Genomic DNA, 14,361 nt, shown 5'->3' on the forward strand with positions numbered 1-14,361 from the left:
AAACCCAACCACAATTGCTCCAGACATGTAAGAGGTGTCGGCCAATTGTAGGAGATAAGCATTTTCGCACACGCCATTAAACTATTTTTTAATCAAATAACTTACTTTCGTGGTGAGCGTGGGTTTGTGTGGCGTAGTGAAATCCCACCCCTCAAAACCGCATGGTTGAGTAGTGTTTGTTTTATTTCCGAAATATACGTATTTTTGACACTTGGAAGGATTTCCCTCCTCATTTAAAGGAATGTATTTTTCGATGGATAAATTTTCTTAATTTATTAAAATTTAAACGTGCCAGAGAGTTTGCAGTGGTATGACTCTGGGGTACGGCCAATAAAAATTGAACTCAACAAATTCCAGGATCCATTAATGGTAATAAAAGCGACGATAGAAAAAACAACAAAATGAAAAAATGTATATTTTCTTAGCCAGTCATAAAACTTGGAAATGTCAATTTTTCCTATCTCGTCTGAGTCGCTGCTGCTTGTTTGAATTGAAATATTTTCAATCATTATCAAAAAATTAGTCACTAGAAAATGGGTTTTAATTGTTATATTTTTTATGGTTTAATATTACATTTTTGTTAGTCAAAAAGACTTTTATTTAAATGAATTAAAAATTCTAGTTTAAAATGACTATTTTCAATTCCAAAAAACCAGTTAATTTTATTTATTATTTAATCTTACCTATAAATAAATAAATAAAATAAATAAATAAATCTCACCTATACTCAAGCCTTTTGTCCATCGTGTGCTGAGAGCCCGGGATTGTCGTCTGGATAATACCAGCTGGGAAGAGTGAATGGTTCTTTTCTCGATGCTTTAGGAGCATTCTGTGCGCCTCCAGATTTGCAATAACTGGTGAATTTGCAACAATAACTGGTGAACCACATGACGTAATTAACACGTTAATTGATAAAATGAATACAAATTCACTTGCTTCTTAATGGCTTCTTAGCCATCCAACAAGACCACCTGCCAAAGGACTTTAACAACAAGAAGCACATCACCCCGATACAATTCCTCTCAAAAACTGTTCCCCGCCCGTCCCGCACTTGCGTTGGGTCCAGAGTCCAACATCGGGAAAAACTGAGAAGGATTTTGAGGATTGTTGGAATCACCTAATTAATTACCCTAATTAACTGTTGGTGATTCTTGGGTTAAATAATAATAATAATCTCACCTATACATTTTATCCATTATTGATTCTTAAAGATATTAGTAAATAGACTTTATCACGGACAGTGCGTGTGACATAAACGAGTAAGGGGTTTCTAAGTTCCAATCCCGAGAGGGAAATGGCTGGCGAATATATATTTGGAAAGTGAATTGTCTTTTTATCCTTAATGACTACCTTTTGGAAACTGATATTTTATTTGAAGTCCAGATAAAATTGATTTTTAATTATTGCGTCTGCTTTCAGTCGATTCTCCTCCTCTTTGAGCCCGAGCAAATGTCTTCGACGGGTACACTTATTCATTTTACAGGGCAGGTCACTTTTGTGATTGCATGCTTTGCCGCTGTAGGAAGGAGTTTATACTCCGGGAGCATGCTTTCCAATGTTATCTCGATCACGATTGACTGGATATATGCTCGCGTAGATTCCTGGACTTGTAAGGAGTTCTGGTAGTGTTTATAGAATCTGGATGTTATTCCATCCCACGTAATAATCAACGGTACGACATTCATCTTTGCATTATGGATTACCTTCAATTCGTTTGCCAAAAGTCATATTTATGTAATTTCTCAACTTCCACATGCTTGAGAAGTAATCCCAATTTCGATCAGCGTAATGATGTTCCAAACTTTGTCGTAGAAAAAAATGTCCGGTTTATTATTATTGACTATAGTATCCGTCTTGAGTTTTGGTTAAGAAGGTCTCGAAAGCATGATGATTGAGCGCACACAAGGAATGAAAATATATGAATACCTCCTACTTGCTGACGAACTTGTAAAACTGGCACGCGGAAAAAACATTCCAACGAACTCTATTTAGTGACTGACTTTTTAATAGGGAACGAAAGGAAGAGAGAAGTAGCCGTCTATAAGAAGATAGATGGCCCACGACTTGGATTGAAAACCAGTTTATTTTGATAACATGGTCCCTTGAATTTAATTATTGACCTCAAAAATAAATAACGCAAATTTATTGAGATGATTATTACAATATTAATTAAACGGTCTAATGGCAAATTGACAGAGAGTACTGCAGTTTTTTGAATCAGTGGCCAAGCCGAGTGTTCCATCAAACCTGACACATATAACATTCCCGGGGTGTGATATTGAAACTATTTTACAATACACGGAAGTGACGGGAGTGACCAAGTACTTGGCAGATGGAGGAATTGGCATCTCGGGGGACTAGACAGGGTAATCAACCGAACAGTCACAATCCAGACAACCCCGACTGACATGTCCTCACACACGACAAGGTAATTGAAATTGTTGTGAAATGAATAGGTTTTGTTGTTTTTTATGACAGTCCAAACATCTGAGGAATTATCATGACTATACTGAAGGCATCCCCTTCGTCTCTTCCATTGGGGGACACTTGTAGTTGACTATTTTGGACAACAATCACTTCGAGGAACCTTTCGGTTGTTCGTGAAAGAAGTCGTATTTTGTCGCTGGTTGAAAGATGGTCCTTCCAACGTTATAAATACTATCATTACAACAACAAAGTGTCCGGTTCGTAGATTTATTAGTGAACTAAACCAATTTGTAATCTGATCCATCAAATACACCTAAACTCTATTTTAAACTTTTATTAACAAATCTAATTTCTAGCTTACAATAACAAAATTACAATCAGGTTTCTACAATTGAAAAATTAATTGTTTTCGGTGTCATGACGGGGCACTCGACGGACAAAACGACACAAGTTAACAAAAGTATTCATGTACGTTTACTGTCACTATCTAACTCCAAACAACGAGATTATACTGCAGTAAGGCGTTGACTACACTGAATTGATCATTTGTTGTCTATATTTTCAGACTAAAGATTTACCAAGAGAATGCCTCCACATATTTATGCACTCGATATGATGAGACCTGTGGGCTGTATTATTCTCAGTGAATGATTTACTCAATCAATGCCTGGAAGAACTTTTTTAATCAACCCACACTACGATTAATTTCAAATTCTGTTGTGTGATGTAATATACTGACACAGGTAGTACAATCCTACTCTTGTTGAAGACTTTTGGTTATTCACCTCAGTTATTCAAGAATGAGTTTTCTATACCTTTGTATATCATTACAGCTTCTTAGTTCGAAAACGGGTGAAATCTTTTTTCTATTTTACGTACCATTTCTTATGACCTGACATTGAAGAATGTCGAGTCGTTTACAATCAAATTTATAATATTCCATAGAATAAAGTCTCGAATGAACGCGTTCACCTAGAATTAACATTTCAGACGGATTGATGAGAGTCGTCATTTTTATTATTTGATGACAAATTCACTATTAAGTAATTATTTTCAATGTTTCTGATTAGTCATCCATTCATTACTGAGGCACTCTTCTATTTATTTTATTGAAAAAAAGTGTTGTAATGCAATATTTACTAAACATTTTAATTTCGCAAGATGATATTTATTATGTCGCGAGCGCAGCGCGCGACCGAGCGCTAGACGCAACTTTGACACCTAACAAGCCTATCATCAACAAATATATTTATTAAATTATTTAAAATTTTAACATGATTTAAAATTAAAATTGAAATAACTTAAGTTTTCCATTGAATCCCATAAAATAATTTATAAGTAGACCTTAATAGAAAAAGTAAAATCAATGAATACTGAACGCTAATTTGGTTTAGGTTGTGAGGGGGGTAATAATTTGACAGATCTCATTGCTATTTTTTCGTTTTAATCTCTAAAATTAGGTCTTCTAATCAAAAATGAACTGTGCAGACAGGCTTGCTCCTTCAGAAGATTCTTGTTTTGACATTTTCTACCAATTACTCCATTTCACCACGCATTATTATTGGATTGCCCGGCAACATCGTGTGAAGTAGAAAGATCATTTTCTATTCTTCACAAAATTTTAACCAAAGATAGAAATTTCCTACCTGAAAATGTTAAATATTATTTAATGTTGTGCTTTAATAAATAAATTTCTGTTTCTTAGGGCAACTTTTTATGCATATTATGTCAACTTTTTTATTTTTTAAAGCAATTTAGTTGACTTTTAAGGTCAATTTTTACATTTTTAAGAGCAACTTTCCGGTTGCCCTACTTATAAGTAGATTGTTCTAAAACACGCTTCGGCAAAACGCGGCCCGCCAAGAAATTTTTCCAACTAACATGGCCCGCGGGCAAATTAATATTTATATATAAATTTTATCTATTATTAAAAATTAAATAAATTACTAAACGTGTTATAATTCTTTGTGGTAAATTTTATATGACGCTCAAGTGAAAATAATTCTACTGGTTTTGACTTGGGACGGGCTCGTTTCCAAGTTTTTTAAGAATTACATTGAAATCTTGGCTATCGAAGACGGAATTCAGTCTTATATACAGTCAATTGTGTTGAAAAACCTTGGAGAGTATGATTGTCGAGTACAGGCACGGGATAAGAGTCACTGAAGAGGAGATAAATTCAGCCAGTAGCCTCTTAATTGAGGCAAGTCATTCGTACGAAGATGATATGTTGAATGAGTGAAAAAGAGTCGTAACTAACTTGGAGATAGAGGAGCATGGAGATTTGTTAGTTACTTCCTCTTCTAAAAAAAGGAGATTAACCTCCAGCGGACAACGGTCAGATTAACATAAGTTAAATAATATTAACTTAATTAATCTATGTATGTTTTAAATTTTATTAAAATAATACTAAATTTAGTTAAAATATGCAAGCGTTCCATGAATTTTTTGCCCTACTGTTTTTACAGATAAAATCAAAAAAAATAATTATATAAATTTATAAACAAAGTCTACTCTCATAAAAACAGCAGGAAATTTATTCCCCTTATTTGAACTGACTTTCTTAGCCTCCTCACTCGAATCAAAAATACAAGAATACGCCTCATCGTTAGCCTTACAGTAAACAAATATCCACCAACCAATTCTTCCCCCATCTTTCTGAATAAATGATGACTTGATAACAGATCATTCATCCACTGGTAGAGTTCTTCGACATCCGTGATAGTATAAAGAATTCCCTACCACTAAATAACCCATATCTAACCCCCACAGCCATAAGATAGGCCAGGTCGTCCACTGTACTAGAATTAACCAGTCTCCATTTATGCTTTGATTTTTTAAACTGAGGGTCTGGAAAGAGGATGAAAACTCGCTCCAACTAAATTAATAGATTTTTATACCCAAAACCTGGCCTTTTGAAAAATAGTTAACTAGATATTTCATGGCATTGGTTCTTATGCAGGCAATGTTTGACAATTCTCCTTCCTCTGCTTTCTGGACCCTCAGTGCTTCTATTTTCTGTCTGACAAAAGTTGAAACTTTTGCGTATTTCCATTCCGATTATTAATTTATCGGGAAAAATATTTGAGAGTTTAACTATTGATTATTTATAAATATATTTATTACAGAGAAGGCCTCCAAAACCACAGCCTATGTCTACTATTTTGATTGAACTGCTCTCATTACAAGGTAGAGAGAGAGAACTGTATAGTGGTCTCCAATTCCATTCTGATGGTCTTATCGGACTATTTTAAGTTAAATGGGTAAAGTACATTTCAAAGTTGTCGTCCGACATTGGATTGCAGTGAGCCCTCTGACGGAAAAATTTTTTTTGAGGAAGTTTAACGTGGACCATCACTAAATAAAATTAAAATATTTTAACAATTAATTTAAAGAAAATAATATTTTGGTTTAAATTAACCAATTAACCAAGAATTAGAATAGAATAGACTGCCTATCGGGGTTTGTGGAACTTAGAAGGGGAGTCCCGCAGGGTTCTATCTTGAGTCCACTTCTGTTCAACCTCTTCTTGGCGGACATTCCTCTGCCGTCGATACGTACTGGCAAGCTCGTCATCTATGCTGACGATATCCTGGTCATGGATACCTCGAAAAGGATATCGCAGTCTTGGAGACGACTTAAATCATACATTGCAACGCTAAAGATGTGAACTATAGAGAAGGGTTTGATCCTAGCACCGGAGAAGAGCACCATTTCATGGTTGCGGAGAGGGAGTCGCTATGCGGAGTCGTGTGCATATGCCATGAGTAGTTATGTGATGGATCTCTCAAAAAGCAAAAATCTTTCTTACCTGGGAGCAACCATCAACTGTCGTAGCTTGTACGCAGATCATATAGCAAATCAGAGAAAGAGGAGTGTGAGGATCCTCAAAAGCTTAACCAGGTTCCATCTAGATCCGGAAACGTACATCTACGTATACAAAACGTGTGTCCAGCCAGTCCTCACATATGGCTACGAGGGCTGGTACGGTACGGAGAGAGTGACTACCTGATCGAACAGTTGGAAAAGACAAGACGTTTCGCTATAAAATTGGCTTACGGAGTACAACTTGACGGAAGGTTAAAAGACTCACAAGAATCCTCTGTGTCCACGATCCGGATGGTCTTGGAGAATTGTTGTCAACTATGACTACAATTGGGGATACGCATGGAAAGAGACACTTCGGTGCCTGTTTTTATCTCCCCGTTAATGATTTCTTCCTTGTTTTTCTTTTCGGTCAATAAATACTATTCTAAATTAATTTTCTAATTTTCCAATGATCGGCTATATTTTCAAAGTAATTAAATATTCTAACAAATATTGTTCAAAAAAACATGGATTGATTGAAAAAGACCCCACTGAGATAGACTTGTTCTACTCTTGCCTGTCTGAATCTTATTCTGAACTTGTTTACTCGTCAATAACTATCATTGCCTGCGACATTAACGCCAAATTGGGATTACGAAGAAGCCTGGGTAAAACCTTCATGGGAAAACACGGGAGGGGAATAAGGAACGTGGCAGGAATATTACTCGCCGATTTTTGTCAGGTAAATTTTGCCGATTTTTGTCGGTCTATTCTTTTGCAACACTGCATTCATGCACCCCGCAAGACACAAAACTACTTGGATAAATGACAAAAATTGAAGACGAATTGCAGATTCCGCAGAATTAGCAGAACTAATCGCCGGCCACTTCGAGAAACTGTTTAGATTTAACAGCAAAGGAATTGATGGATATACCGAGCATCCCAGGAAATTGGAGTTGGAAATAACTCCTGCAGAAGTGCAAAGAGCATGTGCTAAACTCAAAAACAAAAAGCCCAGGACCAGACGACTAGGACCAGAGCTACTCAAGTATGGAAGTGAAAAACTAAATGTCCTCATTGCGGACCTCTTCGACGGAATGTTTAAAACAAAAACCATTTACCTCTTGGACAAGGGATACTGGTCTCTGTCCAAAACCAAACAAAGCTAAGGGAAAAGTGGAGAATCTGAGGCCAGTAATTCTTATGAATAGCATACGGAAAGTTCTTGCAATCATTACGCTAGAAAGAATAAAACCTCGCACCGAACTATTATATCCGCTTTCACAGCGGATTTCGGGAAGAAAGATCGACTTCTGACATCGTGTGGACTTATAGATGGCATTGTTCCACCATTCAAAGGTTTAAAAATGCGACATACATTCTCGGCATATATATCTCAAGAGCTTTTGACTCGATTAATCGTCAGAAATTAATGAAAGTTCTTTGCAGGATTTCTTGATGAATCTTCTATTCTGATGATCAGGGCACTCTTATCAGAAACCTATCTATCGGTCAGGGTACGAGACAAGTGCTCTAAACCATTTGAAACAACATCTGGAACACCTCAAGGGGATCCGTTATCTCCTATACTGTTTGTTATATATCTGGAAGCTGCATTGAGAGAACTAAAACCATACTATGAAAGAAAGATCAATTTGTGGAATACGCAGATGACGTGGATTTTATTTCTTCCGACAGGGACCCTCTGGAAAGCCTACTGGAGGTGATGCTAGATAGACTTGCTGAGTGGTTCCTCAATGTAAATGTGGAAAAAACAAAATTTACTGAACTAGCAAGACAGAAGTCTAAGCTGGACAAACATTGGAGAAAAGTAAGAAACTCGGATCTCTATTGGGTGACGAACAATACGTGATTATGCGAAAAAAACATGCAAACAGTGCACTACGCAGCTTAAAGGAAAATTGGCTAAAACGCAAAGGACTCGGCACAAAAACACGGATACGACTATACAATTCATTAGTGAAGCCTATACTCTTATAACGCCGGAACTTGGGGACTTTCCGCTACAGACAATGAAAACCTAGACTCTTTCCATAGAGATCACCTCCGACGTACTCTAGCCTTTAAGTGGCATTCAAGGCTGAGTAGCAGAACACTATATGCCAGAACATCAAGCAAACCAATCTTGGTCGAAATATCGAATTTCTTCTAAAGTTAAGCTCCCAAGAACTTCTTTGCTTATCAAACTCACCCTTCTCCTTTTTGGAGACATTGAACCAAATCCTGGCCCCAGCAAGAAGAACCTATTACGTATCTTGCAGATCAATATCAATGGAATTGCTCAGAAGACTGCTGAACTTTATTCCTTCCTGGAGAAGCATGACGTGGACATTTCAGACTAAAGATTTAACCAAGAGAATGCCTCCACATATTTATGCACTCGATATGATGAGACCTGTGGGCTGTATTATTCTCAGTGAATGATCTACTCAATCAATGCCTGGAAGAACTTTTTTAATCAACCCACACTACGATTAATTTCAAATTCTGTTGTGTGATGTAAATACTGACACAGGTAGTACAATCCTACTCTTGTTGAAGACTTTTGGTTATTCACCTCAGTTATTCAAGAATGAGTTTTCTATTACCTTTGTATATCATTACAGCTTCTTAGTTCGAAAACGGGTGAAATCTTTTTTCTATTTTACGTACCATTTCTTATGACCTGACATTGAAGAATGTCGAGTCGTTTACAATCAAATTTATAATATTCCATAGAATAAAGTCTCGAATGAACGCGTTCACCTAGAATTAACATTTCAGACGGATTGATGAGAGTCGTCATTTTTATTTATTTGATGACAAATTCACTATTAAGTAATTATTTTCAATGTTTCTGATTAGTCATCCATTCATTACTGAGGCACTCTTCTATTTATTTTATTGAAAAAAAGTGTTGTAATGCAATATTTACTAAACATTTTAATTTCGCAAGATGATATTTATTATGTCGCGAGCAGCGCGCGACCGAGCGCTAGACGCAACTTTGACACCTAACAAGCCTATCATCAACAAAATATTTATTAAATTATTTAAAATTTTAACATGATTTAAAATTAAAATTGAAATAACTTAAGTTTTCCATTGAATCCCATAAAATAATTTATAAGTAGACCTTAATAGAAAAAGTAAAATCAATGAATACTGAACGCTAATTTGGTTTAGGTTGTGAGGGGGGTAATAATTTGACAGATCTCATTGCTATTTTTTCGTTTTAATCTCTAAAATTAGGTCTTCTAATCAAAAATGAACTGTGCAGACAGGCTTGCTCCTTCAGAAGATTCTTTTTTGACATTTTTATAAATTATGAAGCATTTAGATTTTTTCTCATTATTCTAAAATATCAATTATAAATTTTAAAATATTATTTTTATTTATGAAATCGGTTTTAAAGCTCATTCTGCTTTGGCATCGATTTTAATTTTTGTTATCGAATATATTTAATCCCAAGTACAAGCATGGGTATTTGTCAATTTATAGATTTTTTGATTGATCGGATCTAGAAATTGAGTGGTCGCTCGCTGCGCTCGGTCGCTCGCTGCGCTCGCGACATATTACATTCTTTCAAGTAATACAATAAAGATTATAAATTACTGTAATTTACTAGAAGTTAACAAAGCCATCTATCCGAAGTGGACCCCGCCAACATAATTGACAATGCGTTGCCTCTCAAGATAGCAACGGAGATCAACTGGAGAAGCCACCGGGTCTCACGTGTGTCGTGGCTTTTTAATGTGGCTAAGCGTCCAAGCTTCTTTAGGAAGCGATTAATTAACTTTCTTTTTCCATAGCGAGAAAAGTTTACTCTCATAATTCTTTCTAGGTTATTTTGTGCCACTTTTGTTCGAACTGTTTCGTTCATCGACGGAAATTATAAAATCTAGCCGTCTCTGATGATTTTCCTATTTCGTCAAATGCGTTATAAAATTTGTATTCTATATTCACGCTTTCTAATGTTTTTTCTAACCAATTGTCCTAATATACACTTTTTAAGGAGGTCCACATACTTGTTGAAAAATGAAACAATCCCATCCCTGAGTATTAGTACAATGTTTACCTCTGGCTCGTGAAGTATGTGTACTTCTAGAATGCCATATTTGTGCAGTGTTAATGAGCTGCTGTGAATTTTCGAAGCGTCAATGGCACTTCAATGTTAAGAGGAGATGATTAAAAAAAACTAGTGAAAAACCCTGTGTAGGCATATTTCGCCTAGTTTGACCCCATTAGTTTATATATTGAAGGTATATTCCTTTGACTTATTGAACTTTTTGTCTCAAATTATGAAGTTGTATATTCGTAAGTTATCCTATTATGAAGATTGACTTGTCGTATAAACTAGTCAGTGAGTAAGTGTGTTGGTCACTATGGCATGAAATATATTTAGGGCAGATTTGAGCAATCCAATATAATTAAGAATCCTATGAATTTCAAACTACTCGAGTGGGAGTATTAATGATAATGAACATAGCCTATATGAATTTGAAGTACCAAATATATTGAATTCACTAATTTACAAACTGAAAAGTAAGAGTCAACTAGGTTGATTTATACGAATATTAATTCATCGTTTTGTGGAACAACTATCATTAATTTTAATCAATAATCACGCTACCTGTGTATTTAACCTTATTTAGCCCAACCACATAAAGCCAGACTCCGAATTGTATTGGTTTCCTCGATGAAGAGAGTAATTTCTGTGGCCACCTAGTCCTAACTATGAGTGATTTCTGTGGTAACAATCACTTCAATAAAGGATGCCTAATATGTGCAAGTAATTTAGTGTCACTATATGACCAGACTAAACGGCATTGATTACGAGGGTCGCTGTAAGAGAATTGTCAACGCTTCCACGTTTTATAAGACTGAGCTTCATCAGCCTCGGATGATCTCACTGGTTTTGTTCATCCATTCATGTATATACAAACTCCATCGATTGACCTTCCAGTTCTAAAATTCAGTCTTGAAAGAATTTTAAAGAGTATGAATAGACATTCAATCTCAGAGAATTAGTCAGGTTAGATTACAAAACTTGAAAGGACTAATCATCTATCAAACATACGACTGTCCCAAACTATAGCCAAATACTACTGAGTACATCACCACACAAACAGTGACCAACCTGGATAATCTGTCCGAAGTACCCCCAGTCAACAGGGAAAAATTATCGAATGCCCACTGCTCTTTGTGTCAAAACACGTGAGTACATCATTTTAAAACAGTAAGCAGATAAGTTACCCCAGCTAATGTCATTCCTTCAATGACAAGACTCTACAGCAGGCCTGGCCAACCCAAATCGCATCGCGGGCCACTTTGTCCAAATGAATCCTTTCCGCGGGCCGCATATACATGTACATACTAAGGATAGATATCAAAACAACACAGATAAGATTTTATTTAGTAAAATAGCATTCAGTCCAATTATACGTATCAATGAGAAATCTGTTTTCTTTATCTTCACTTAATTTTTTCAAATCAACTTCACAATTACTAGTTGCACATCTTAATTGGTTTTCTAAGTTTTTATCTGTTAAAGAAGATCTATATCTACTTTTACTAAACTTTAATTTCGAAAAGAATGATTCACATACGTAAGTAGATCCAAAGGAGCTTACAACTCTTTGTGCAAAAATTCTTAAGTTGGGATATTTTTCTGCAGTCACATATTTGTTATAAAAGTCAATTTGGATATAGTAGGATAAACAAGTCTTAGTTCACTGTTGCACTGTAGGTCAATTATTTCCGTCTGCAAAGTATTTGAAACAATAGAAACGTCAACATGAAATGGAGAAGAAAATGTTTCAAACATTTTCTCATATTTTTTTAGTTCCGAGAATCGACTGTCAAATGCTGCAGCAAGATTTTTTATTTCATCAGCGTACTTGAAGAAATTTTACAATGGCTGATTTTAAATTGATTAGCGTTGGAAAATGTTGATCATTTCCATTTCTTATTTGACATTCAAACAATGACAATTTCATTCGAAATGCTTTGACTTGATGGCATGCATTAGTAATCAAATTATCCTGTCCTTGTAACTCCTTGTTTAATTGATTAATTTTTTCGGTTATATCTACCAAAAAGCACAGATCTAGCATCCATTCTTCATCATTTAATTCAGTTAATGTCATTTTCTTATGCATCATAAAACTTTTGATTTCTTCTCTCAAGTCGAAAAAACGTTTTAAACATTTTCCGCGACTCAGCCATCTGACATTGGAAAAATACACAAGATCACCATAGTGAGAATATAACTCGTTCAATAATTCTTTAAACTGGCGATGTTGAAGTGCATGAGAACGAATGAAGTTTATAGTTCTTACAACCACACTCATAACATGGTTCATAGACAACACTTGCGCGCACAAATTGTGTTGATGTATCAAGCAGTGTATTACAAATAAATCATTTTTTATGCTTCTTGACTCCATCTCATCCATTATTAGCTTTACAACTCCTTTATTTCTTCCAATCATAGCCGGCGCCCCATCTGTTGTCAATCCAGCAAGGGTCTCTAAATTCGCTCCATTGTCGGATAAACATTTCATAACAGCTTGGAAAATATCTTCGCCCTTTGTAGTATCTTTCAAACTGACAAGGTTAAGCATTTCTTGTTTCACTTGAAAAGATTCGGTAACTCCACGAATATATACTACAAGTTGAGACGTGTCTGATATATCCGTGCATTCGTCAAAGGCCAAAGAATAACTTTTGAAATATTTTATTTGATCACGCAAAGTCACCACAATTTCATTTGAAATGTCATTAACCCTGCGACATATGGTTTGACGTGACAAGCTAATGTTTGAAAACTTTTTAGTTTTATCTGGCAAAATGTCTTTCACGACAGCATCCAAACACTCTTTTACGAATTCTCCATCCGAAAATGATTTCATTCTCTTTGAAATTATCATTGCAACAGAGTAGCTTGCTTTAACAGTATCAGAAGAAGAGTGTATCGATGAATTTAATAGTCTTTGCTGATTTCTCAATTCAGATTTAAGCGAATCCAGTTTCCTTGTTTTCAATTCCTTACTAAATTTCGCGTATTCGGAATGCTTTGTTTCATAATGTCTTCTTACATTGTACTCTTTCACCACCGATACTTTCTCCTTGCAAATTAAACATGTTGGCTTGGAATTATGCATTATAAAAAAGTAATCTTCTTCCCAATGATTGCTGAATTGCCTGTTTTCTTCAAAAATTTTCCTTTTCTTCATATTGATAACAGCTACAAAAATAGATAAACTTTAAAATTTATTAAACTTATAAAATTTATCTTTATTTATTAAACTTAAGAAAAATTCTGTAGAGTCTACAGAATAGAGCAGTGGTCATAATTTGGCATTTCTAACAAACCAGTGTGGGATATTAAAGACCAACATTTATAAGGATTTAGAAACAATCCCCAATTAGAAAATATGTCCTACAAATACGAAAACACATTATAATGAAATGAATCAATTAAATTGTGGCCGGGAAGACCATCTAAACATAGAAAAACACTGCCTAACCACATAGTCAACTTAATACAATTTAATAAATAATTCAAAAGAGATCTCTAGGTTGAGAGTATACGTGGTAATCCTGAGGGTCTTATGACTAATATGTTGCTTCTCACAATGAATGACAAACTACGATTGTGATCTTCAAATTGAATTTAAATCAAGTCCAAGATTCTGAAATATTCTAACAAAATGCTCAGAGATTCGATAGACTAAACTAAAAAAACCTCAATTATTCATTATTTGATGCATTTTTCTGCTTGTCCTGCATTTTTTGGTGATCACCGAGTCTCTCCTGGTATGACAGACCTTCGTTGCCACTGTGCTGATCCGTCTTTCGAGTTTATTGCCGGATTTCTTAAAATTATTTGCGCGGCACAGTTTTCACTTATTTCCCCTTAAAATAATGGCACACAAGACTTATAAATGGATGTTTATTTTATACATGTGGTTATCCCTACAACCAATATATATAGAATTGCCCGCCCATAGGGGAGTAGAAAAGACTTGTCCCTCCAACTGAATAGCCCCAAGGACAGTCCCCGAACAAGACTCGACAGCATACACAGTGCCTCCAGTAGACGCCACCACGAACAGGCTGGTC

The 14,361-nt window shown here is 35.4% G+C and overlaps 1 protein-coding gene across 1 annotated transcript; it reads right to left on the minus strand.

The window, feature by feature from the left end:
• Positions 1-12,125: 12,125 nt before the first annotated feature.
• LOC115230217 (general transcription factor II-I repeat domain-containing protein 2B-like) lies at positions 12,126-13,400 on the minus strand. The gene has a single exon (XM_029800432.1). It carries the CDS (start codon positions 13,398-13,400, stop codon positions 12,126-12,128), a length of 1,275 nt encoding a protein of 424 aa, XP_029656292.1.
• Positions 13,401-14,361: the final 961 nt, after the last annotated feature.

The sequence above is a fragment of the Octopus sinensis genome, unplaced genomic scaffold (genome assembly GCF_006345805.1).
Source record: "Octopus sinensis unplaced genomic scaffold, ASM634580v1 Contig14967, whole genome shotgun sequence".
Lineage (NCBI taxonomy): Eukaryota > Metazoa > Mollusca > Cephalopoda > Octopoda > Octopodidae > Octopus > Octopus sinensis.

Excerpts from the sequence above, each read along its gene's own strand:
- LOC115230217 (XM_029800432.1), bottom strand. The coding sequence starts at position 13,400 with ATGCATAATTCCAAGCCAACATGTTTAATTTGCAAGGAGAAAGTATCG.